Below are 26,418 nucleotides of genomic sequence, written 5' to 3' on the forward strand. Positions count from 1 at the left end.
CTGAAGACACAATCAGATAACAGATTAGTTTACAAAGCCATTGTGCAATTAGAGATGCTTAGGTTTGAGTGTGCCCTCTTCCCCCTCCTCCCTGCATCTCTGGTAGATACATCCGTACTTCCAGCTTCTTGCAGTTTAATATTGTGGCTGTGATGGTTTGCTCCAGGAAGAAAAAGCTTCACAGATGAGTTATGTTAGATATAATGTCTAGCCATTGCTTTGTTAGTTACATCTCCATGAAGTAAAGCAACTGTTAAAATATTTGCTTCGTTTGTGGAGTGAGGGGTGCTCCCGTCTCTACATGATTTACATTATTTACAACAGCATTTTTCTCTGCAGTGAAGTAGGAGGTTGAATTCTGGTTTGAAACAGAAACAGTTAGAAAAAACAGTAGTACATTAGGGTACTCTACTGCATTCCTACTCCTTTGAGGATGTGGCTTGTCAGCAAAGTGTAATATTCTTGAATATAGTGACTGCTTAAGAAAAAAGACAAAAAGAACCTACAACCCACCACCTTATCAAAGATCTGAAAAAGGAAAATTTAATTGAATGGAACTTTGAACAAATTCACATGATTTCCATACTGTCTGCTGGAAATAATACCCACTGTAATATTTTTTCTTTCATAGATTATTTATGTTCTCCTTCTTTGATTTCTTTGTATGTACAGTATCAAGCAAACTACCATCTCTGGGAATGTGGGATGTAAAATTTAAGTGGGACAGTCACCAAAACTTGCTATGTTCCCAGTATTTTATTTCCTAGCTGATGAAACAGTTTGCACAGTTTTATTTAGCTACAATTCAAATAAACCATTGCAGAATAGTTTTCCAGAACTCACTGAGTAGCCAAAAGGAAATAAGGAAAATGAATAAAAATAGACATAAAAAAATTGGGATCTTTAAATGTGATTTGCAGTTGTCAGTGAAGCTGCAGTCGTAGTTAATGCTCCTCTCCTCCTTCCTCTTTATTAGAGGCTTTCCATACAAGAAGTCTTCTGATCATGTAATAGTTCTTGGATATGAAAACATTCTCTTTACTGAACGAAAGCTGACTAGCTTCAAATGTAGAAGTGCACATAAAAGGGAAAAAAACAAGTCACAGTACCATTCTTTTAGTGCCTGATACAATATTTAGCGTTGTTTCGGGATGTGTGATCATGTGATTTCTACTTTCTACATGGCAACCAATGCAGAAACAATCTGTCAAGGACTGTCATTGAGGATCAATGCTAAATGTTACTCAGCAGGATGCAGACTGTGTCTCGGTGGGTGTCCTCCTACTATGCTTTGATTATGTTTGTTGTAAAGAAAAGCCTAGTTGTGCTTACAGCATTCATATTTCACCCCCTCTGTGGAAGACATATTACAGCCTCTTGATTTGTCCCTGTTTCAACAAGATGTGTTGTTTAAAAACATATACGCAGCATTTTCAAAGATTCCTTCAGTATAATCTGATTATGAAGGGGTTATGTGACAGTTTGTCTCTGCTGCTTATTGTGTGTCTTAAATCTCTGAAGACAAGCTGACTGAACAGCAGTGCAATTTAGAGTCTGATGGCAGCTGTGGTTCAAAAATGTTGTTTTGGGCCGGATCTAGGGTCATCTGAGGAGGTGCTTTGGCATGCAGCAAGGTAACGGGAGGATTTCACACTACTTATTGCTTCTTATAACTTTGATGACAATACAGTAGGCTGGGTATGTTGGGGGAACACTTAATTAAACCAAGCGGTAGTTTATTAACTTAGAGCAAGAAGGGAAGGGAAAAGAGGGAGAATTTTTTTATACTTTACTGTGTGAGTGGGGAGTAGTAAGCCTACAGGTAAAGCTTGATCTCTGAGCATTGATAAATAGGTAAGGTTATATACTGTGAAAGAGAAAACAGGTATTACAGTGGACAGCAAGCTGACCTATTGCTTTTATAAAAGGAAATTTCAAGCAAAAATACGTATTTCAGAGAGCATGTCTGTGTTTTCCGTGTGACAAAAACACTCACCCATGACTTCCCATTGCCTCTTAATGTTTGCTGTCTTTGATACAGTTTTATAACACTGGTGCTCTGCTAACAAACTTCCAGGCATGAACGAATACATACTAGAAGACCTTACCATGTGGATGGAGCTGACAAGTACTCTCTAGATGATGATCTGGTAAATCTAGAAGTTCTGGATGAGGTACTATACTGTCTGAGTAGCAGTTTCTGACAATTGTGCCTCCCATTTTGCCTGTTTCTGCTTTTTAGGGTTCTTTTTAACTGAATGAGAAGAGTTTCTTCTTGCAAGCTTTTGTCTCACCATGGCAAAGGAATTGTCACGTGACTGATCTGCTGTCATCACTTTGTTAATATTCTACATAGTGACATAAAAGCAGTAGCAGTGAATCCTATTATGTGGAAGAATTTAATCATGAGTGGTCCTAGTTTAAATTATTTTTTAAGTTTCCTAAGATGTGAAGTTTAGTCATGAAGCTCTAGATTTAATTGATTTTTGCTAAAATTGATGAATTTGTATAGAGTAATAAGGTATCTACAGCTTCTGGATAAAAAGTGATATAACAAAATCAGTTGCATATTTCACTGTATCACCTATATGCATAGTATCTGTAAATTTTTGTTTTGATGATCCTTAAATTGCATGCCAGCAAGAAAAAGACATAATACTAAATTGTACTAGTGTCCTGTTTAAAAGTCTCTTACTACCACTTAAAATTTAATCCTTGAAAAATTATTATCCTTGTTTCATGGTCAAATAAAAAATTAAATGGAAATGTACTATGAAATGCAGCAATAATGTGCATTGCAATTTTCTTCTCCGAAGGTTTGCTTCTCAGGCTGGTGTAACAAAATGTGTACTAATCTGGAAACAGGAGTTGCCATTTAACTTAGTTTTACAGCATTAGCAAGAATTTTCAAAATAGTTCTTTGGTTTTGTGGTGTTGGCATTTGAAAAATTATTAGTAGCACTTATAATAAGCATTTATTAATCAGTGTTCTCGGTATGTTTACAAAAATCTTCCTAACTGTGAAAATACTGTTTAACTATCAAATTTTTTGTAATCTTCTCAGGATACAATTATCCATCAGCTGCAGAAACGCTATGCTGACTTACAAATTTATACTTACGTTGGAGACATCTTAATAGCCTTAAACCCCTTCCAGAATCTCAGCATTTATTCTCCCCAGGTAAGAGAGATTCCAAGCTGTGGACAGTACTCACTTTGCGTTTTGCACTGGCTAAAATACTAAAGTGATGTTAGAAGCTAGGAGCACAGACTAAACCCAGCCTTTTCTTCTTCCAGAGAAGTGTGGCTACAAATCCTTTTTTTTTTTTTTTAATTTTGGTCTCATTTGGTTTCGTTCCTTTCTACTTGGCGGCACAAATTCCACAGGAGGGATGAAGATTACCCCAGCCACAGCTGTGCCTCTTGTCTGGCATTTAGGGCTTCTGGGAAACAGAAGATGGTTATAGGAACCTCCTCATGCTGAGGCTGTTGCTTCCTGAATTGCTCTGGCTGTTGGGTTATTACATGTCCTGTGCCATCAGCTGCTGCTTAAAAGAAAGAAGTGATTCAAATGCTGCAAAGAGAGAGGCAGCTTAATTCCCTATAAATATGAAGAGACATGGAGCCATAAATCTTAGTCTCCATTCCTGCCTAAATCAGGGTTGCAGGCAGAGGGGCCAGATTTCAGATTCACTGTTATCTTTGAAGTTTCTTTTATATAGGTTGGGTGTTTCCTTGGTTGAATGCTTGTGTTTGAAATTCTGTTCCTTGTGATACAGTTCTCTTCACTGTCTTGTGAGGGAAACATTGGCGTGCATTTTAGGTCTTTAATTTGTATTCTGGAAGTTGGGCAGTGCCAAGAATTACCACTCTTCTTCCAGGTGATTCAGTGGAAATTCTGTGGTAAAACAGGCAACTACCTTCTGTTGAACAGGCAGAAGATAGTCACTATCCTCTTTTCAGTTTGTAATTAGGTAGCGAAGTTGCATATTTTGACTATTGTATGTTCTTTTTTCAATTTAGTTCTCCAAGCTTTACCATGGTGTGAAGCGTTCATCAAATCCCCCCCACATATTTGCCTCTGCGGATGCTGCCTACCAAAGTATGGTTACATTCAGCAAAGATCAGGTAAGAATCTGTTCATTTTGGTTTAGATTTCATGTTAATCATACTGCCACTATGGTACATGGCTATGCCTAATGCTGTGTAATGTTGTACTTTGGGAAATTTTTTCTTTAAGCCTTTTATTCCTGCATCACGAAAACTGGAGTAGAAATGTAGTCGGGTTTGGGAATTCTGAAGAGGACACAGTGGCATAAAAAGAGATTAAAAGGTCAAATAAAATGCTAGGGTTACCTGACCAATATAGTTTCCTGGACACCCATGAAGTCCTGGCAGTGGACATCGGCAGCAGAGAAAGTTGCTGCACACTGTGATTCTAGCCTGTGTCTTGCACTAGATATTGTAATAATTTACACTTGTTTAAAATAGGAGGATCTTAATACCACAACAGATTAACAGAGTTTGAACCACTTTTCTGTTGCATAAAGACACTATTAAGCAATGGATAATCATTTCCTTTAACTACAAGTCACAAAAAATAGGAACATTTAACTATTTTTTTTAGTAAAATATATTAAGGATCGGTCTAATATACATGTAATAAGGACACAAATACAATTATATAGCAATGATTTTAATGAGAATGAAATACCTTGCTGTAGAAGCTAGATTTCTTTTTATTACATTCTTAAGATGGTAACTTTGTACTCTTTGTAATTTGGTGTGCTCTATGTACATAAATATTGAGGGCTAATAATTATTTTTATTTATAAAATTGTCCTGATTTTACCCTGCACATTACACAATAATTTATAGAAAATGCTTTTTTAAAATCACAAAAGCAAAATAAAATAGTAAAAAAACATGCAATCAGAAAATACTAAGCAAAGAAGGCAAATAACAGGGGGCACTGAAGATGAAGAAAAAAGGAGTTCTACTGAATATGTGGAAGTACACTCGCCTGAGAGATGGCTAGTACTTCTTTAATGGCTTATATGCTCTTTGATGGAGGCATTAAAGAAAATAAGGACTCATGCAGAATAAGTTAGGTGAGAACTTGTTATGTGGGGAAAAAAATTAGTTTTTACATCAGCCCACCAGGCTAACTTTGTACGTTTTTAATATGTTTCATACCCATTTAGGAAGTAATTTGCGTTTATATCTAAATCAGTTTCCTATTTTCTGTTTGCAAAGGATTACAGGAGCAAGTTTATCTCCATTACCTGGCTAATGTTATGTTGATTCTTCAGGTAAAGGTGCATTAGATGAACACTGTAGCCAGATCAAAAATGTATTGATTCTGTTTGTTTTATCCATTGAGCTTTCCCTTGTATTTTCCTGTGAAAAGCCTGAAACTGAAGCCTGAAAATTGACTTCAGGTCTAACATTTCTCCTGAACCTAAAGTGAAGTTATGGCAAATTCTACAAGAGTTTTATGAGTTGTACAAGAACTCATGGGCTTTAACTGTATAAGCTGTTGTATATGACTTCTCTAGTCACACAAAGTAAAGTTAGGTATCGTAACCCTGTAAATCCATCATTGGGTTATCTGTTTCCAAGAAGAACGAAAATACCCAACAAGAAGCAAATAAATGAGCTGCAAATGTCATATTGAACACATTATTTAGAGTCACCCCCTGGACCTGCTGTCAGATGCTACAAGACACCACCAGGGAACTGCTACATCTTTCAAGTGTTTTAACAAAGCTCAGTTCTATATGAAGTGTCATAACATCAGGTATTTTAGGAACTTGTGTCTTCTCCCAGCCAAGAATCTTGTATGTTCACAGTGTGGTGCAAATAATTTTCAGGTGTTTGCACAAAAGCACAGGAATCTGTGCAACTGCTTAGTGTTAACATTTTAATTATATATCAGTTGATACCGTACCTTAAGTAGACTAACATTTGTACTGGTGATCTGTAGAACATATGAAAAAATGGGAAAATGATAAATGCTTTAGAATTCTTGCTTGCTATGACCTGAAGTGTTCAATGTTCAGGTATGAACTGGCCTTCAAGGTGTACTGGCCACCTACTTCCATCTCATGCATGAAGTGTAACAGCAGAGAGTAGGATACCAAGTGATTTAGACCATTCTAGCTAATGCCTGAGTCTGGAAGCCATTTGAAGACCCTGGAAAATACCATGTGTTAAGGACTGCTGACTCAGGAAGAAGATGGATGTGTTATCCCAGTATCATCCAATCAACATGCATGTTTTTCTGAAATGTTTAGATGCTAGTTTGCCGTTCTAGCTTGAATATCAGTGTCACCTACAGAATAACCTCTCTACACAGCAGCAATTATTTAAGATTATTTTTAAAGCTAGGAGCAGACTTTTGGTTGGTGTATTAAATACATCTGTACTCTGTGTTTCATGTTAATTTATATGAAGTCAGTGCAGTGAGCTCAGATGCACTGTTGAATTATGACACATCAATTGAGCTGTGGCAATTTTCTGAGTTTTAAGCATTTGAAACAAGCTGCATATGTGCATAGTGTGTGTTAGCCTGTAGACATGGTCACTTGTTTATGTGTCTTAGCCCTTAGAAATTCAATCACTGCTTCACACATATGCACATTGCAATCAGGAATTGTGAGAGGTGTTTTAGTAATCTAGGGAATAAACAATTACATGGAGCCTTTACTGATCTTTTCTTTCAGAAGGGAGTTGAGGGACTTGACCCTTAAAGTAATTTGTAGTCTTGGGACTTAACCTTAAATAACAGTTAGGAGCAATAATCAACCATGTGGTGAGCTATGCACTTAACTGTTTTGTTTTGTGTGTTCAGTGCATTATCATCAGTGGGGAAAGTGGTGCTGGAAAGACAGAAAGTGCTCATCTGATCGTCCAACATTTGACCTTCTTGGGAAAGGTATTTCTTAGCCAGCTGTGTAAATCTATGAACAAATTCTCCCAATCACACCCCTAGTTCCCACTTCATTTAATCTTTAGTGTTTAAAGATGTTCATCTGAATTGTCCCACCTGAGTCAGGGACAGAGTAATCATGCATGTGAGAGTATTGAATTAAGATACTGGAGTAGGACCCACACCAAGCCATTCAATATTTTTTTAAAGAGAAGGTGTCAGATCAGTGCATATAGTTATCTACAGTGTTTATCATATATACCATTGTTCATTTATACAACAAAGAATGACAAATCTTGCTATGGCTCTAATCTTAGAGTCACTTCCTCACTTAAATGTTATGAGTCATGATGTTAGTGTGAACTGATGGGAAAAGTAAGTGTGTAAGGTAAACCTTAAGTATATGTGTTTAGTTTTTGATGGTTTTGGTACTTTAATTATATGACGCCTTAGTGGCAGAACAATTGCAGAAAAAGAAGAATCTGTTTGTTCCTACCTGGGGGAGGCTTCCTCATCAATTTGTTGGCCTTGTGGTTTTATGAGTAGAAAGGTTAACCCAGTATCTGAGTCCATACAAACATGAGAAAGGGGTGCTGTGCTTCTGAAGCAAGAATTGGATTGTGAGTAAGAAATATATTCCTTAAATGATCCTTCTGATCTGTATCTGTTCTGTCAAGGCCAATAACCGTGCTTTGCGTGAGAAAATTCTTCAGGTGAATCCTCTGGTTGAAGCATTTGGGAATGCCTGCACTGCCATCAATGACAACTCAAGTCGCTTTGGAAAATATCTGGAAATGATGTTTACGCCTACGGGAGCTGTAATGGGGGCAAAGATTTCGGAGTATCTACTTGAAAAATCAAGGGTCATAAAACAGGCTGTGTAGGTATAATAATTGTCTGTCCTTTCACATTTTTTTAACATTTGGATTCTGTTTAATTCTCCAAAATTCTTTATTTTAAATGCTTTCGTGTCTGCAGCTAAAGCAGTGATCCTTTGTACAGTGCTATGACAACAAGAATAGTCAGATTCTTTTGGAGAGGAAGCCAGAGCTACTCCATTCTTTGGAGAAATACTGTGGTTGGCTGGGTGTTCTGTGTTTCACAGTTGCTGATCCCACACCATTAGAACAAATGGGAGATTTGCTACCTACTTCAGTGAGCTCGTGATAAGAACTTCTACATTGTACAAGATGCCACAAGAATAAACATGTGTGCTTTAAAAGGATCCTTTTTTTTCCAGGGGAGAGAAAAATTTCCATATATTTTATTATATTTATGCTGGCCTTTATCATCAGAAGAAACTTTCTGAATATAGACTTCCTGATAAAAAGCCTCCTCGGTAACTATCACTCACTTGTTTTAACTGCTCGTTGTAACTGGCTATTGATCAGCTCTTTCTTTCAGTATGATGCCTTAAAATCTCTCTTAATCCTTCTCCATCCCTTAAGGATCTTTTCTAATCCTCCCAAGCAAAGAAAAGGATGAACAATAAGACATTACGTTATTTATATTTGTTTGAGAACTTCAGCTATTTAAAGAGGAGGAGGAAGACTCAGGCTCATTATTATGTAGATATTCTGTCATACTTTCCAGTTGGGACAATCACCTTATGATTTCTTACTGTAATGCTTCAGTAAGAACCCCGAATATGCTTTGGAGTTCTGTTTTTTAATTTGCATTTGTACTTTGGGTGCATCTGATCTGTATTGGGTGAGGGGATGTGTATGAAATGTTGGTAACACTATAATAGATATTAATAAAGAATAAGCAAAAGTCAGTGCAACAGAAACAAAAGCTTGTGAATTAGCACCAAACTATGTAATTGGAAGATACTGAAATAAATGTTCTTTCCCGTTAGTAAAGTCACTGAATTGAAGTCACTGGAAGTTGTACTTGGCAGATCTACTAGTATGGTGCTTTCTTTCTCCCACTCTGTTTAGATATATTGATAATGAAACTGGAAGAGTAATGCATGATATTGTTACTAAAGATTCCTATAGAAGACAATTTGAAGCGATTCAGCATTGCTTCAGAATTATAGGATTCACTGATGAGGTAAGAGATCCAGTTGCTAAACCGTCTTTATAAAAACCACCTCCAGTACTGCCTGTGCACAGGCTGCACTTTGGTTTTGTGGATACACACCTGTGCCACACAATCTCTCGTATGACAGAAGTGAACTGTGGAAGCATAACTACGCACTTGGAAGCCGAGACCAGTCTGAGGTCTCAGCTGGTACTCGGGTAAATCCATTCACAATTCTGTTTCACACTGTGTTCTGTGTCAATAGGCTCTTACTTGAATTCATAGAACTTGGTCTCAGAGCAAGCTATAAGCTTTATTTGCCATTCCAGTGCCCACCTTTTTCTTTCATAGCCTAAATATGATCTGTATATCTAATTGGATTCCTTAGAAGTGCTTCTTGTCCTCTTTTACAGGAAGTGTACTCAGTGTACAGAATTTTGACTGGAATCTTAAATACTGGAAATATTGAGTTTGCTGCCATTTCTTCACAACACCAAACAGATAAAAGTGAAGTTCCCAACCCAGAAGCCTTAGATAATGGTAAATACATTTTAATGTTGTCAGTTCTGTAAATGCAATTTGACTGTATTTGTGAGAATCCCTAACTCGTGGTAACAGTTGGGCAGTGCTGGTGATTTCCACTGCATAATCACAATCGTGTATCTTTTTTCCACTGTCTTGTAGCTGCTGCACTACTAAGTATTGGGTCAGAAGAACTTCAAGAGGCCCTAACCTCCCACTGTGTGGTAACACGAGGGGAGACTATTATCCGAACAAACACCGTGGACAAAGCAGCTGATGTGCGAGATGCCATGTCTAAAGCACTTTATGGCCGGCTCTTCAGCTGGATCGTAAATCGTATTAATACGCTACTTCGACCAGATAAAAATATATGGTAAGTTACACATCACTGAATCATGTGTATTTACTGTGCATGTGTCTTTGATGGATTCATCCATTTGTATATTTTTGATTTTTTGAAGAAGGTTCTGTGTTTATTTTGGCTAAGGCTTCAAAATGGCTTTCATGCTGGGATACTGAATTCTGTTTCCAGAAACATTCCATTAACCCCAACATTTTCGAAGAGCTGAGTTGAATTTAGCTACTGAAGTCAATAGAAATTGGGTGGTTAAAATGCTGTACAATTCTTTAAAAAGGTACTTTCTATGTAGTGAACAGTAAAATCATACTAAAGGCCAGTAAATAATTGGAGAACACTGAAAAACTTTAGTGTGTATTCACAGTCCTTATATTCCTGGTTTTTTAAGCTAGTAATAAATACAGATCTTGGATTGTTATGCTGCTACTTGGGATGTGATGATTTTTTTATTTTTCATAATTACAGAAATGTTCACATTGTGCATCCTTATGATTTCATTGTCGAGTACTGAACTGGATGCTTTAGTCTTTTCAAAAGAGATTTTTAGAAACAAGAGAATGCCTTAGGTGATGTGAAAATGCCTCCAATCTGAGATCTCTACTTGACACTTCACTGTGCTATATAGACATGTCCTCATCCACACTTGCAGTTCTAGTGGTGGCTGTGCTATGAATATACTTCAGCTAGCATGTGGGCTCTTCAGTCCAGCTTGTAGCAACAGCAGGCTTGGTAATTACACGTCTGACTGAGTATAGCAAAAACATACTACTAAAGCTTGACACATTTGTCTACCTGGAGGAGCAGACAATAGAGTTTATTTGGCATCTGCCTGTTGAAACCTCTTGTTTTAATATGGCTGCTAAGGGTCTGTTACTATGTACCTATGATTCCCCTGCCTTCTTCATGGAAATTTGCAAGAAGCAAGTGGGAAACAAAATGTTCATGATGCTGAACTATGCACAAGTTTGTCTTGGGTTCAAACACGCTTTTTCTCTTGTCTTTCTGCAGCAGATTGAATCAATTATACAATCTTAGTTACCATGTTTATTTTTGTTTTAACTTGGTGTTGCCCGTGATGAATTTTGTTTGTATCTTCACATGCAGCAATGCTGAAAATGGGATGAATGTTGGGATACTAGACATATTCGGATTTGAGAACTTCGCAAGAAATTCCTTTGAACAGCTGTGCATAAATATTGCTAATGAACAGATCCAGTTTTATTTCAATCAACATATCTTTGCACTTGAGCAGGTAAATTCAACTCTGATGAAGTCTAGTTGAATCAGCCATCCTGAAGCCGTAGATCATATTCAGGAGTACATTATAAACTATAAAATGGGTATATGATTTAAATGAAAGATAATGACATCTTTCAGTTGAAGTTTTGTAAGTATTGGGGCCTATAGAGTGTTGCTGTGCATCATTAATGTCCTAATGATGATGTTCCTTTTACTAGTTCAATATTATAACTGCGCTGGTGACTTTGTAGATGGAATATCAGAGTGAGGGAATTGATGCTACTACAGTGGAGTATGAGGACAACCGTCCACTTCTAGATATGTTCCTGCAGAAACCCATGGGTCTTCTGTCTCTACTAGATGAAGAAAGTCGATTTCCTCAGGCAACAGACCTAACTTTAGTTGGTATGTGCAAACAAAAATTCTGGGAAACAACAAATATATTTTGAGAGGGCAGAATGACATCTTTACTCAAGTTTACTCAACTAGCCTAGTTGTTCTGCTGAGGCTGTGCCATTTCATTTGACATCTTAAGTATATTTTTCATTGTGCTTCATCATTTTTCTCTGCTTACCTGTTTTCTGTTCTTTTTATATTGCAAAAGTTATCTTAATTATCAGGTGTCAAGGGCTTATTGTCTTTCTAATGTTACTAGGAAATAAACTGTCTTGTCCCTGATGTGAAGTACATCAAGCAGCATTTAACCTCATGTACTGAAGTGAAGGCTGAGACATAGCAGAATCTTGTGTCTAGGACCACCCTGTGAGCAGCATTAGTGTTGAGAGTAAAATTTAGATCTCCCAGGCTCCTAGGCCCATGTTTATCCAATTAGAAAATACTGCTTCACTCCAGATTACCACATCATAAATAGAAAGTGTGTGTTATTTCTGGTGTACCATCTGGCTGAATGTTCCCCTTCCTTCATGCATATTATGCAGCATATATATTTTAACAAATCTTGGTGCCAATTTTAAACATGCAGCACATACCATGTTTAAAACTGTTGTCTTGCTTTTACTAGAGCTACATTTTTCCCTGCTATACAAAACAGAGAGCTCCAGTTCCTTCAGTGGAATGTGCAGCAGAGACTCAAACTGTTAGTCAGAGAAAATAACAGCTGCCTGTTAAATTGCACGATATATGTACAAGATTTTTCACTTCTGATAGGCTGAGTTGAAACTTGAATTTAGGTCACAGATAGAATGAATGGTTTCATTCCACTCTTCATTTGTGTACTAAAGCTGTGTGCCTCCCTGTGGGTCCTATAAATCAGTTAATACTGGATATTGAACTTACACTTTCACAGAGGCACTTTCCTTGGTCCAGTGCCGATCAATCTTGCTGCTGATCTGTACACAGTACAGCAGAATCCCTTAAGGAGACAGCAAAGTGGGACATTTTGCCCTCTCCAGATATGCCAGACAATCATTAATTCCACCACCCTTCCGCCTCCTCAAAATTCCAGACTTAGTTCTTTTTGCTTTAAATGCAAGAATACTCAAGCTTGATTAAATGTTAATAGAAAGAAAAACCTAGCACAAAGTATGAATGGATTCTAACATTAGAAAAAACATTTTTGGAAGTATTTTCTGAACTACACAACATGACAGAGAATTTTATCAATTGATTCTGACCTCAGGTTTCTAGTTGCTTGTTCAGATAAAGAAATGCAATAGCAAGTTTTACAATATCAGCACTAATTTCATTACAAAATACTAAAAAGCGTACAAAATATCACAAGGCATAAGACATTTTTCGTATGTGGTGTTTCTTTTTATGTCAGCTCTCTAGAGGTAGTCACAGGAAACAGAAAGCCTCTTTAGAAGTGGTTTTTAGATAGAAACCTCTTATTCTGTAGAAGTACAAGGGTAAATGAGAGATGGTCCCAGCCTGAAGATATTAACATATACTTCAAGCATGATGCACAGATCTAAATGAATGGGGAAAGGAAGACAGGGAAAATACAAGTCATAGACTTTTAAACAAGTGAAATATATGCACAGCTTTGAATGTACATAGTTGAAATAAACCCACCCCAAGCCCTATATATACATATATGCAAAGTCATAGAAAAATATCAGAAGGCCTCACACCTCATTAGCCACTCTTATTTGATACTTTTCCATGCACAAAACTATCCACAAACAGTGAGATTTGAAAGACAATCTTACTGGGCTAGTTTAGAATGAGCTCTTCCATTCAGAAGTGGCAGCTTGGAAGAAAGCACAGAGAAGCTGGCACACAGCTATTTTCTGAGCAATCTGATATATGTTTATAGTAGTTCTGGCTTCTTGAGCAGCAAACTGTCCCTAATTAGGATAAAGATGTTACTTAGTCACTCTAAGTCTCTTCTTAATGTCTAGATAAATTTGAAGATAACTTACGCTGCAAATACTTTTGGAGACCAAAAGGAGTAGAACTGTCGTTTGGTATTCAGCACTATGCTGGAAAGGTAAGTTCATTTTTATTTAATTAGAATAACTGTGGTATGGTCAGTATTTGTTTTATCCAAAGTTTCTGCCTTATGATTTTTTTTTCTCATTTAGAGAGACAAGTTATAAAGTTTACAGAAACCTAGAATCTATGATAAGATTTTCATTTGTAGTAATCCATTTTAGAATGTATCCTTAGGGCCCTTTCACAAATTGTGTAGACAGTAATCACCTTTTAGTCTGAAACAAATCTGGCACCAGAAACACCTTTACTACAACGTATAAAAGGAGCAACTCTCTGGAGCCAGAACAGGCTACGCAATTGTTAACATTGTGTGAATGCCACAGTAATTTTGTGTGTGAGTGTATATAAGCATATGGATAAAATGCAATGTATAACAGCATCTGTAATAGAACTTAAAATCCTATAGAGAGCATTGGAAAGACTGTAGCTAGCTAGCACAGATGTTTTCTTGTACTCTGCAGCACCTCGCTTCTTTTGCTCTTAGCACTTCACGTTTTATATTGGGAATAACAGTCTAGTGGTTTCACATAACATGAGCTTTGCTTGCGATTTCAGGTCCAAATCTTTTTTTATAAACAAAATCAACATGAAATAGCCACGTTTTCTATAGTTATCAATGAAGTCTCATCTCTGACTCATTATAAGTCTCCAAAATTTTAAGATATATTCTAGTAAACTTCATCCAGCTTTCTGGCTTGTTAAGAATAACTGTAAAATTTCACACAGGTTTAGTAAATTCTTTGTACCCAAACGGCCAAGTCATAAAAACACTACTGGCCAGTTCTCTGTTGCAGGAGAACATGCAGTTTCTGTGTAAATTAATGGACTCCAGTGGAATTAGGCTAGAGGGGAATATTGCTAGTGATAATAAAACAGGTCTAAAAAGTTACTGGTTTAAAAAAAATACATAAAAAGTTAAGCGAAATACATTCTTGTATGACTACAAATAACCAGGCATTAATTTCTAGTAAGAACAAATAAAATAATTGAAATAGATAAATGTGTTGTTTTCCTACTATCATTTTTGAAGCAGTGAGAAGCCTGTTTTAATGTACCTAGGTGTGCAACTTACTCCTGTTCCTCCAACAGGTCTAGTTGTAGATCACAAGTTTGGTGCAGATGACAAATAGATGATGAGCACCTGAGAAATGTTTCTTATTTCACACCTAAACTGTCAACTTAAGCTTTAATGAGATATCTCTCTTATATTGCGTCATGCATACCATAGTTTGAAGTGACAAAGCATAATACATGATTTAAGCCATTTAAACCAATTTGATGTGCAGTAACAAGTTATGAATATACGTGCTGTTTTTAGCCAGTTCACATTCTGAAGACACTGCTGTAGCTGCACGCTTTTAACTCCTTTGCAGATAATTCATTGGCTTGTCAGAGCCAAACTAACTGGTCTGCTTGGTCATCTTGACTGTTCACATTTTGAAGAACATACTAGGTTTTGGGTAACGCTTCTTGGCAACTTTTCTGATTGTTTCCCATACTAGGTGTTATATGATGCCTGTGCATTCCTTGAGAAGAACAGAGACACTCTTCCTGCTGACATAGTGGTGGTGTTGCGAACTTCAGAGAACAAACTTCTTCAGCAGCTGTTCTCTAGCCCATTAACAAAAACAGGTATTGTCTTTCCAGCTTTGCCAACATTGCAGCCTCTTCAGCTACCTACTGCTGTAGAACTCTAGTTGTTTCTGGACAAAACTTTTTATTCTGTTTCAGCTCTGCTGATTAAAGTGTCCTAGATATCTAAAATGTTAAGTTATAATCATATTTTTTAAAAAAACATGTGGACACAAATTTTTCTAAAAAACCCAGGCAGCAAGATTCATCCCCCACTCCAGAGAAAGGGAGATTATCTGACATGCAGGGCAAGAACTAATTCTCAGAGCTGGCTGAGAATATGGGAGTTTCTTGGTTCTTAGTCCTTTACTAAGATCAGGTCTCAGTTGATAATTTTTGTGTACCTTGTCTTATAGTTCATAAGTCAAGTAGTGCAGATCAAGTTGTTTTGGAGGTAGTATTCATCTGTTTAGATGCATTGATGCAATGCATAAAGTTTCTCACAAGTTATAAAAAACACATACTAATTTTCTAGAATTCAGTTGATTTAAAGCTTGTTGACACTGACTTACATGAAAGTGCCCAGATCTATAGCTAAATAAAACAGCAAGATGAAGTTTGATCACTCCATGGATAGATGATAGAATACCAGTAACCTATACAGATGGTAGTTCTGCAGCATACATGCAAACAAGCCAACAAATGTACACATCTCTCAATATTTTTTACAATTTTAAATTATCTTTTTCGTAATGGGTAAGAATGAGATGCAATAATAAGGAATAATCTAAATACGATGGAATGTATTAGATTGCAAAATTCTTTTGATTTGATATGACATACACAAATGACATTGTATTTTTAGGTAGTAATAAGTGTACATGCATTAGGTAGTGCTGCGTAGGCTTATTGTACACGGACTGTATATGCAATTGTGCGTCTGTGCAGCAGCTCTGTCTGGGATTTCTGGAACCTCAGTAGCCCCATCTTGGCCTCGGTGATGCCTTTAACCTCTCCTGAGATTTCTATTTAGAAAAAGAACATCTGGAGAAAAATGTATGTTGGAGCCTTCTTTACATGTATAAAACTGATAGCAAAATATCTGTTTGTATTCTACATAGGATAGATTCCTGTGACAATGTCTCTGTTCTTTTCGTGTTATTAGAAGACTCTAGATTACCTCCCTTCAAATTATGCTTGTAGAGGTCTCTGAGAGGTGAGGATCCAGTGAGGAATCTGCTTCTCCTTTCAGCTATGACAAGCTTAGATGGAGAGGGATATAGTTTAAAATGGAGTAAGATTGGTTTGTGCCCAAGTGGAGAACAAAGAATATTTGTGTCTACTTCTGACATTTGAGTCCATGTTAGACTGGTAAAACAGATTATTTTACTCATGCTGGATGGATCATGCAAAGCAAAAAAGAAAGCTCACAGCTGGTCAAACGGCCTCTACACCCCTCTTTGCCAGCCATTTTATACGTAACAGCTTTTGTCAGAATGGAACAGGTTAGGTGCTTTGTCCCAGTCATCAGTCTCAATTATTGTAAATGTTATACTTTTGATTTTATTGCTAATTTTTAATTTGATGATGAACAAGACAACCATGCCATGTAAACTCCTTCAGAATGCTGGTGGTTTCATGCGAAGTCATCTTCCTCTGGCTTTTTAAAGGGATTTCCAGCAACAACAGCACTGAACTTGGGTATTTTGCCCAAGATGCATAGAAGATACTTCTCACTGCAGTAATGTATAGTTGGTGTATTTCCACTTTTTTGTTTTGTCTCTTACATTCCTTGCTTGTTTCCTATGTACATGAACTGTGAGCTTTCTGCCTCCAATTATAGAACATTTATCTCTCTATGAAGCAAATTGAGCATTGTCTGTATTTCTGTCAAGTTAGTACAGGACATTGTGTTAAAAAAAATATTATGCATATGCTTCTGTGCATGGTGTTATAAGAATAGCTTAAAATTCTTCTGTCACTTTTATTTTTTAAAAGTCTTTGTGATTTTGCTCTGTTTTTTCCAGCTGTCTAATATAATTGGCACTGACATCTTGTGTTGGGACCTCTGTGTTCTAAAATCAGATTGTTGCCAGGTTTGGTTTTGGCAGCTTGCAAGATAAATGAAAGGTTTGGCTGAGAACAGAAGGTATTGCTGGCAATGCTGCTTCATCTCCGTTCAGTGAAGAAATATAATGCTATTCTCTTAACTTTCTACAAAGAGGCTTTTGTAAACAGAAGAATAGTGACTGCGTAAATGTCGCATCATACTCTGTCCTTGCCTCTTAGCCCTCTTCCCTCCATTCAACATGTGCTTCATTGCTAAAGCAAACCAGAAAAAATACAGGTTAAGATTCATAATCTTGATACAATTTTCTCCAGCTTTTTGTAGATTACTGACTGATGTGAAAGTTAATAATTTACACGGAAGCCATATTGCATCTCTCCAGGTAACTCTGACTTGAAATGAACCTTCTGCCAGTATGTCTGGTGTTTTGTTTGAAGACGGGTGACAGCACATTCTCACATCTGCTTGCAACTAGCTCTGGTACTTGCAGCGTGCGTGGTTTTGGCCAAGCAGCAATCTCCGATATGTGTAATGGTCACTAGGTGGTGCTATCCCAGAGGCAAGAGAGAATTTGAAACGGGTGACATGAGTTTGACAGTTGCTGAAAACGTAGCTCTTCAATACCAGTAAGAACAAAAAGATGCCTTTCCCACCCTGAGAATATCCTCTGTTTGAAGTATATTTATGTAACTGTCGTGTCTTCCTATGTCAAAAAGTGAGCAGCGGCAAGAAAATAAATATTAAAAAGACTAAATTCTTTTACTAATTTAAGAGCATGTTAATCCGTGTAATTTATCAAATATACTTATCCCCTCTTAACAAATGCTTCTATTTCACAGTAGCAGACTGTGTAATTTAAAGGGCCAGAAATTAACAGCAGGACATTAAATATACATTTGTAGTAGTGGTTTATGGTTAAGAGAATGCACAATTACTGATATGAGACACCAGAACTTAAACGTTCTGGCACTAAGTTTGTAGGGTGTATGGCATGTTTTGTCATCTTTTAGTGGAAACTTAGGTACATTCAGCATATTTTGGAATCTGTTTGCACTTTCTAGGGATCTTTAACTTGAAAACAGAGTGAACATATTCTGGTTTAACCTACCAGTTCTCCCAGTTGCTTCCATATTTGTCACTTTTTTCTACAGACACAGCTCCTTGTGCTGAGAATTCTGTATATACTTAAATTAAAATAGAAATTACTCCAAATACAAGAGAGTAGAACATTTAAAAAAAAAATTGCCACTACTCCAGTTGAATATGCATGTTCCCATCCAGATATAATGCATTGCTGTTTGCCTCTGGTTTTGGTTTGACACTATAACTGCTAAAGCATCAGAGAGAAAAGGAGTTATGTGATCTAGAAAACAGAGTCCTCTTGTAAGAGAAGAGGGCTTAGAATGGAAAAATTAAGGAGAGCTTTGGTACATTCACCAGTGAGGAGTCACACCATTTGACTCACTGTCCTGGTAATCAAAAATTTTTGCAGCATCTCCTTTAAGTGGTGGTACCGTCAGCCTGCTTGGGCAAAGCACCACTGGGGTGCAGCTCCCTCTTCTGCTGCTCCTCTCTCTTACCTTATGTTTCCCAGCTGACCAGGTCATGCTGGCGGGATAGGGAGATGCACCAGAGGGGCTTTATCTTCTCAGAAAAGCTGCAGCACAACTGATTCTCTACTCTTGAAACACAGTCTCTGCAGACTTTTTCCACTTTTATGACTCTCAGACCTTTAGAGCTTTTGTCAGGGTTGCTCTGCCTTAGGTTCTTGCTGGAGAGAGCAGGGAGAGTTGCCACCTGGAGGGAGGGAAAGGGAAATCCTCCAGCCTTCCCACCACCAGAGTAGAGAAGCTGTGGAAATGTCCCTGTCCTGGCTCTGAGGATCTGTAGGGCATGGGCTTGGCTGCGTAGAATAAATACAGAGCTGAGTACCATTACTGCTACAGCAACATCATGTCTAATAATTTTGGCAGCGTTGCGTGTCGCTCACACGTTGAGTGAAATAGTATCAATATATCATCCATTGCTAATAAACACTCCTTGTTATGGTGCCTAAATATTTGAGCATAATCTGTCAAAGAGAACTGGTTGAAATTTTTCACAGCCTTCACTGAAGAGTAAGGATAGTGATGTTTTAACAAGGGAATTTTTTTGTCCGAAATAGGAGGAAAACAAATTTTTTTCAAAATCAAATTAATTATAATTAGCTTGCCTAAAGGTCATTTCCCCTCCTTAGTGTTGATTTTTAGTCTGTGTTCTTTGTGCCTTTGAGTCTCCAGCCTTGCTTACAGACCTCAGACAAAAAGTAATTATAAACAATGTATGTCTCATTTAAAAAAAAAAAAAACAAAACCACAAACTAGGGGACTACATGCTGAGAGAGAATGTGAAAAAAATGTTTCGGGCTTTCTTTATGCACACAAAAGAACACAAGAACTAGGATCTTTTGCAAAATCACTGTAAAGAACTGCTTTCCTACTGCTCCTTGGTGACAAGAGTACTATCTCTCTGTTGCAGCTGACTCCTCGTGAATAGTCAGAAACAGAGGGAAACAAATGTGTTTTCTTGCATTTCAGTCCCATGAACAGATACTACTGGGCATAGAGCGAAGTCTTGGCCAGATGAAATCGCAGTTGCTTTGCCGTTGTTTTCAGTGGAACCATGATTTGACCTGTGGTGTTTGTCATGGTGCACTCCTATCGAGCACAGCCCTTCCTCAAGCGATAAGTAGTGGCAGGTCTCTTGGCTTGGTGTGTACCATACTTATGCACTAAAATAAAATGTTTCCATTTTGGCTTAGCGGTTTTTTTCTCTTAATTCTGCACATCACAATAGAGAAAAAGGCTCAAATACTTCTTAATTTTACTAATTTATTCTGCAATAACAGCTTCTTATAATGGTACTTTTGTGTTAGTATTTTCACCTCTGAGAGATAACTGCAGGCACCCTAAGTCGAATCAGAAATCAAGCCATTGTAATTATAATCTCGCTATTTAATGATGAATCACAATTTATATTTTGTAAGAATTTGTGTCAAGTTAATGGAAGCTACATATTTTCGCTTGGGACACAGAGGCTTTCCTACTTCTAACTGGCCCATATGTTAAAAGCATATAAAAGTTAATCGTTTTTGCTTTGCTGCCAGTGTGTTGTCTAGAAAGAGAGGCTTTAAACCACAGCTGTGCAAAGTAACAATTGTGAACTTCACTGGGTTGCAGATGTGGGACATCAGTAAATTAAATTAAATGTAGCTTAACTGAGTTTGAGAGGTAGAGTGTTGGATTACTTTTTATTTAGTTTTTCAGCTGAGCATTTTACAGTTCAGTGTTTCTTTTTCTTCACATCCTAAGGTTTTGTCATAGGACAAATGCAGTACACAGATACTCACAAAACTTGCTAGCAGTAGGATCCAAACCATGCCCTAAAATAGCCCTAAAAATGGAAGTCATCTGGAAACAGAACCATCTATCAGATCAAAGTTAAGGTCTCAGTCCTGCTGAAGCTTTATATAAGACATAACAATTATTTACTCAAGAATAACTCCCTGTAAATAAAGAGTGTCAGTGAATCTGTGGAGTTGCACTTGGCAGTAAGCACAACAGCTGAGAAGGGTCAATTCAGATTTATCATGTTTATGTTTGGTAAAGGGTGTTGCCCCAGTAGAAGTCCACTGTTTTTAATATGTGACTTCACAGATTACTTTGTACTGAAAATGGGCAAAGGGCGTAGATTTCTTTTTTTTGTCTCCAAGTGCTTGCAAATTGAACCCTAAAAAATGTACAAGTGGGTAGGTTTAAGAACAGATCTTGATGAGCTTACTGATTTAATTCATAGTGGCCATTCTCTGTAGAACAAATCTTGAGAATAATTTTTCTTTTCCTTTCTCTTAAAAAATATCTTTTCAATTTTCGTGTTTCTACCCGAACTTCTCAATTCTGTAATGAACATTATCTCACAGTAGTGAACAGTAATTAACCTTAACACTTCATTGTATGTGAATTAAATTCAAAATGTGTTGATATTAAGGAAGCAAAAGATGTATTACACAAAAGACATTACTGGTTTTAATATTAACTAGTAGACTGTGGGATCTCACTGTGCAGCATATACAGAATTAAACAGAGAAATATTCAGAGACCATTATACAGTAGCTGTTTTAATGAATAGTTTAGTAGGCAGTTTCTACGGGCATTATATGCTGTAAGGTCAAACTGTGTCAAAGATGCACGGTACATCTTTGGAAGCACTCAGTAGCTCTCAAGATCAAATCCTAGAAGAGCAATTATTTTTAAATTTGCTAGTGAGTTTGTAGAGCAGATAAATTTGTTGAATATTCAGATAACCTTGCTGGTTTGAATATCCATAATGATTTTTGGTGTGTCCTTTACAAAGAATGTGCTTATATTTCCCACTTTTTCCAAATAATTGAATTAGGGGTTAATGTGTCTAAGAGATTAATGTAGGTGGTAGAAAACAAACCTCTGAGTCTGTGCTGGATTTTGTGTATTTGTTTCAGAGTATTTTGTACTGAGTGTGCTGCCCTGCTATGATTTTGTACTTTTTTTTTATCCATTTTCTTTATTCCTTCACCCTACAACAAACTGTAAAGATCAGTATTTAATAAATCAGCATTATTTTTTCTCTTATTATTTGACTTTGTCTTACTTATTCCAACCTGACTTGGCTTGACATAGGAGAGCTTATAACTGTACTATCTGGACAGCAGGTCACAGTGTGTATCAGACAGAAAATGCATTTCTGGGTGTTTGTGTGAATAGGTATTTGTTTCATTAAGTGAGGAGATAAAAATCTAAATGAGAATAATGTTTTGAATTACCACAAAAATAACTGATACTGTTCTATCTGTGATATTCAGCATAGTCCAGAAAAGAGCAACGAGGCTGGTGAAGGGTATTGAGAACAAGACCTATGAGGAGTGGCTGAGGGAACTGGGATTGTTCAGTCTGGAGAAGAGGAGGCTGAGGGGGGACCTTATTGCTCTCTACAACTACCTGAGAGAAGCTTGTAGTGAGGCAGGTGTTGGTCTCTTCTCCCAACTAACTAGCGATAGGATGAGAGGCAATGGCCTCAAGTTGAGCCAGGGGAGGTTTCGATTGGATATTAGGAAAAATTTCTTCACCGAAGAGTGGTCAGGCATTAGAATAAGCTGCGCAAGGAGGTGGTGGAGTCACCATCCCTGGAGAAGTTAAAAAAAAACGTATGGACATAGCACTTCGGGACATGGTTTAGCAGACATGGTGGTGTTGGATTGATGTTTGGACTTGATGATCTTAGAAGTATTTTCCAACCTTAATGATTCTAAGATTCTATGAATGTATGGAAGTGCTGAGATCCAGAAGACAAAACGTTCAGTTGAGAAGCCTCTGAGACTTGATCAAGTTAATAGTCAACATCATTAATGGCTGGATTTCAAAAATGGGGACGCTTGGGACTTTCTGAAAGTTCTGTGATCATGTTTCATCCTAAATTAAGACTTCTAAAAGACAGTTCTTCTCTTGAAGTGTCAAAACCTGGTTTAGACACTGTTTTTATCCTATCTAGCTTAGGGTCTTAACCACTGAGAAGACTGATAGTCATAGTGAGGTCAGAGGAAATGTTCCTCCATTTTATTCCATGTGCTTGCAGTGACATCTTTATATGTGAAATTTTACCGCTGAATTCACTGGGAACCTTCACTGGCTTTAAGTAGGATTTTGATCAGACTGTGTATGTATGGAGCAGCTTCTGCAGCAGGTCCTAAGTGATGGAATATATACCATAAAATGTTTTATACATTGTGTGGAGAAGAAACATACTCTGGAAATACAAACAATGGGCTGGAAATCACAGTTCTTGACTTGTCCTGGATTTCCTGTTTATTCACTGTTCTTGTAGAAAATTATTTTGGCCTCACATTAAAGTGAGTACTGTGAAGCTTAGTTAGTGTTTGAGGACAGTCCTGAGATTGTCAGAGACAAGATGCTGAGGTGTGAGCTACCAGAAAGCTTGCTGTTGATACCTGTTGGTGAGGGCAAATAGAAAAAATACTGAGATAACTACCATGTTCATAATCAAACTTTTACTTTTGTAGGAAAACTACTATGTTCTTCATAATCAAACTTTCACTTTTGTAGATAAAGCATATGTGATTTTTTGGGGAAAAAAAATCTTACATAACATTCAAAAGAAAGGAAGTCAATTGCATAAAACAATGATGGACACCAGAGCTGAATCAGCATATGTGGTAGCCATATTTTCAACCTGTATATGTTTTTGGAAGTATTCTTCCACATAGCTCTGGAAGACGGAATAAACTTCTTGTCTGTCCTGAATAGAGGTAATTAGAACAAGGGGGTTTTGGCTAATGCTGAAAATTAATGGAGAATTCCTCAACAGTGAAGTCTTGTAGAAAATACACCTCTGCAGTTTTATTCTGATCTCAGTTATGGATGTGGTACAGGAACCAGGCCAATGTGGTGGGGCAACAGAAAACCTTGTGCTGGTGGTGAGGTACTTTGCCAGCGACACAGACTGCAGCATTCTGTACTGTTTGCCGTTCCCCAGAGATTTCAAGGTTTGTTGTCCTGTGTAGATTACACACAACAGCATCAATCGTACACTACCAAAGATGTGGGTGGAAGTTGCTGAGGAGTGTATCTGAAAGAAATGGCCCATGTCTTCTGACAATGCATAGATCATAAAAAGCTGATTTACTTTATTCTGTAATGCAGCAGCTGGGAGATTGACCAGGTCAGGCTGTGACCAGCCTGTCAGTCAGGTCTCCAGCTATGCAGGCTACAGACCAGACTAAAGAAAATGCTGGGCATCAAGCAGTAGAAAATTCCAGCATTGTTCACACTGTAGCTTCTAATTGCTTTTTCCAAGCAATTTTTAATTTTTTTCATTTTTGTCTAGATACAGCTTCAGATAGCTCTCAGCTGCACTTAGCGTGCAACTCCTATCATCCATCCTGTGTTTGGACAGAGGTGCCCAACCTATGCCCACCTGGCTATGGTTGGATAAAGGTTTGTCCAGCAGGCAATCCACTCCCCTGCTGCCACCCTCTTTTTCAGAACCACGTGACCCTCCCTTGTCCTGTGCCTGGGAACCTGTCCATCACGTAATCAGGCTGTAGCATATGTGCTTTGCCTGCTTCCTGTAAGTTTGGTCATGTCGTAGGACTACCATGTTTTGAGAATCACATAAGGCTTGCTTGTGTATCCTATGATCACATATGTGCCTGTGATATTTCAGGAAATGTCTGCGTTTCAGTGAGCAGACTCCCAGTCGAGTAGAGGCTACACGTGTTTGATTCAATGCAGCTGGAAGATTTGGCACGTTGCTTAAAGTAGCCATTAATACTCAAGGCTGTGTTTTAAAATTATCTTGGGCACTACCACCAATTATATACCATAATCTTTTCTTCTTTAATAGGTATGAGTAAAAGTGAAGACCTTTCTTACTGAGATCATACATTTATGTATCTTGGAATGTAGTAGGCAGTTTGACCTTCATTTCATCTCAGCTGCTGTCACTGTCTTCCCTTGCATTCTGCAAGAAGTCTACTAACCTACTGTGTTAAAACAATACCTAAACATAGCAGCAGTGATGCTTACAAGCAAAGATTTGTTTGTTGCTGTAAACATCATGCTGAGTGTTTGCCTGTGTGTGCCTTACTAATGTGGGAAGTGACCACTGAAGTGACTGCAATGTATTCAGGAGAAAGCGTAGCAGCAACTGAATTTACACTCAGGCTCTCCAATCCCAGTCTGGCAATGTAAAGCTTTTAGGTATCTGTAAATATGATCTGTGTCTACTTCATGCCAGTGAGACTGAAGAAGCCTTTAGTCTTATTGAGAATCAAGATCAGAATTTATCAGTTCACGGCAGCATGGATTTTACCTTTCAAATAATCTGAGCCAAAAAGTGTATCTTTTTTTCTCCTGAAGCAATTACTCATAATTAGGTAATTCCCAGGTGGGCTCAACTGTTACTAAGTTTTCATGGTTATCAGATTCTGTTTTGTAATATGGAGCTGATATAGTTCCTCATTTTTTTATTTACTTATTCTGAACAGGAAGTAGAGTGATTCTCTTTTCAGATAAGCAGCAGTGGAAATGTGTCTGTATTGATAGTTGTGTTCTATAGATAGTATTTTAATAAATACAATCTTGTGTAAAATGTGTAGTATATGAGAAAATCGGATTCTTAGCTTTTTATTCCGCAAGATTAGCTTAAATTACTTCAGTGACTCAAAAGAATAGAGTTTTGATAGTCAGTGACCAGATTCAAATTAGTACCCAATAAAAAAAGTACATGTACTCATTTATAGTCGAGCTAAGAGAGGCTTAGTCTTATAGTAGTGGAAGATGAAAATGCATAATGGTGATAAGCAGTCGACTTCTCTAGGCTAGATAAAATGTACTGAAAGGAAAGACGGAGAAGAATCTGTGTATGTCAGATTCTTCTGACATTGTCTGACTCTGTACCTCTTCTGGAGTGCAAGTATTAGCTGTGATTAGAAGTAGTGTCAATGAAATATGATTGCATTGTAGCATTTCTGACCATATTATACTGTATCTACATGGTGTTTCAAGTAACCCCTCTTTATCTGAACCAGGAGCATGAAAGAAATTAATAAAATATATGAGGATAAGGAAGGAGCTTGTACTGTGCCCTCTATATAATAGTAATATCCTGGTACAGCTTGCACAGTAAGGTGACATTGTCACTAGGCTCTTTCTCTGTAAGTCGTTTGCACTTCACACACTAAACATTGTGTCAAAGCTCAATGTAATTCTTACGTGGCGTGCTCTTACTTTGGGAGGAGTGATCTGTTGCAGACATGAGCAAAAAGAGTTTGTAAATACAGCGCTGATATTACTAATATTTGCTTAATACTACTTATTGAACTCATCACCTAAGAATAATGGAGCACTGACAAGCCATAAGTAACATCAAAACATCTAGCCAGAGAGCGTATGGAAAGTCAGCGGCTGGACAAATCATTACTTTGGCCAGATCACACAGTGATCTGTGGGTCAGCGCCAGGGATGCAAGTGAGAAGCCAGGAATGCTGACTATTCCCTTCTGAGATCTAGAGAGCACTTCCAAAGTCCAGCCTGAAAAAAACCAACCATTTCTTCTTCATGTGCTGTGTAAATACTTGAAATACTTTCAAAACTTCTCGTGCTTGGCTTTGCATAATAGAAAAGATATGGTGCTTTGACAGTACGGTCTTTCTCA

At 37.5% G+C, this 26,418-nt stretch overlaps 1 protein-coding gene across 4 annotated transcripts in view; it reads left to right on the forward strand.

Annotated features, from left to right (window-relative positions):
• Positions 1-26,418, forward strand: part of MYO3B (myosin IIIB) — a 206,948-nt gene that overhangs the window by 97,548 nt on the left and 82,982 nt on the right. For all 4 annotated transcript variants that reach the window (XM_075430067.1, XM_075430068.1, XM_075430069.1 and 1 more), the window contains 13 exons: positions 2,078-2,174; positions 3,065-3,181; positions 4,024-4,128; positions 6,854-6,937; positions 7,609-7,811; positions 8,172-8,270; positions 8,872-8,986; positions 9,370-9,496; positions 9,641-9,851; positions 10,941-11,088; positions 11,327-11,480; positions 13,439-13,527; positions 15,035-15,164. In XM_075430067.1, coding sequence (XP_075286182.1) covers positions 2,078-2,174; positions 3,065-3,181; positions 4,024-4,128; positions 6,854-6,937; positions 7,609-7,811; positions 8,172-8,270; positions 8,872-8,986; positions 9,370-9,496; positions 9,641-9,851; positions 10,941-11,088; positions 11,327-11,480; positions 13,439-13,527; positions 15,035-15,164 — 1,679 coding nt within the window. The remainder of the gene's footprint in view (positions 1-2,077; positions 2,175-3,064; positions 3,182-4,023; positions 4,129-6,853; positions 6,938-7,608; positions 7,812-8,171; positions 8,271-8,871; positions 8,987-9,369; positions 9,497-9,640; positions 9,852-10,940; positions 11,089-11,326; positions 11,481-13,438; positions 13,528-15,034; positions 15,165-26,418) is intronic.

This window comes from Opisthocomus hoazin, chromosome 9 (assembly GCF_030867145.1).
Source record: "Opisthocomus hoazin isolate bOpiHoa1 chromosome 9, bOpiHoa1.hap1, whole genome shotgun sequence".
Lineage (NCBI taxonomy): Eukaryota > Metazoa > Chordata > Aves > Opisthocomiformes > Opisthocomidae > Opisthocomus > Opisthocomus hoazin.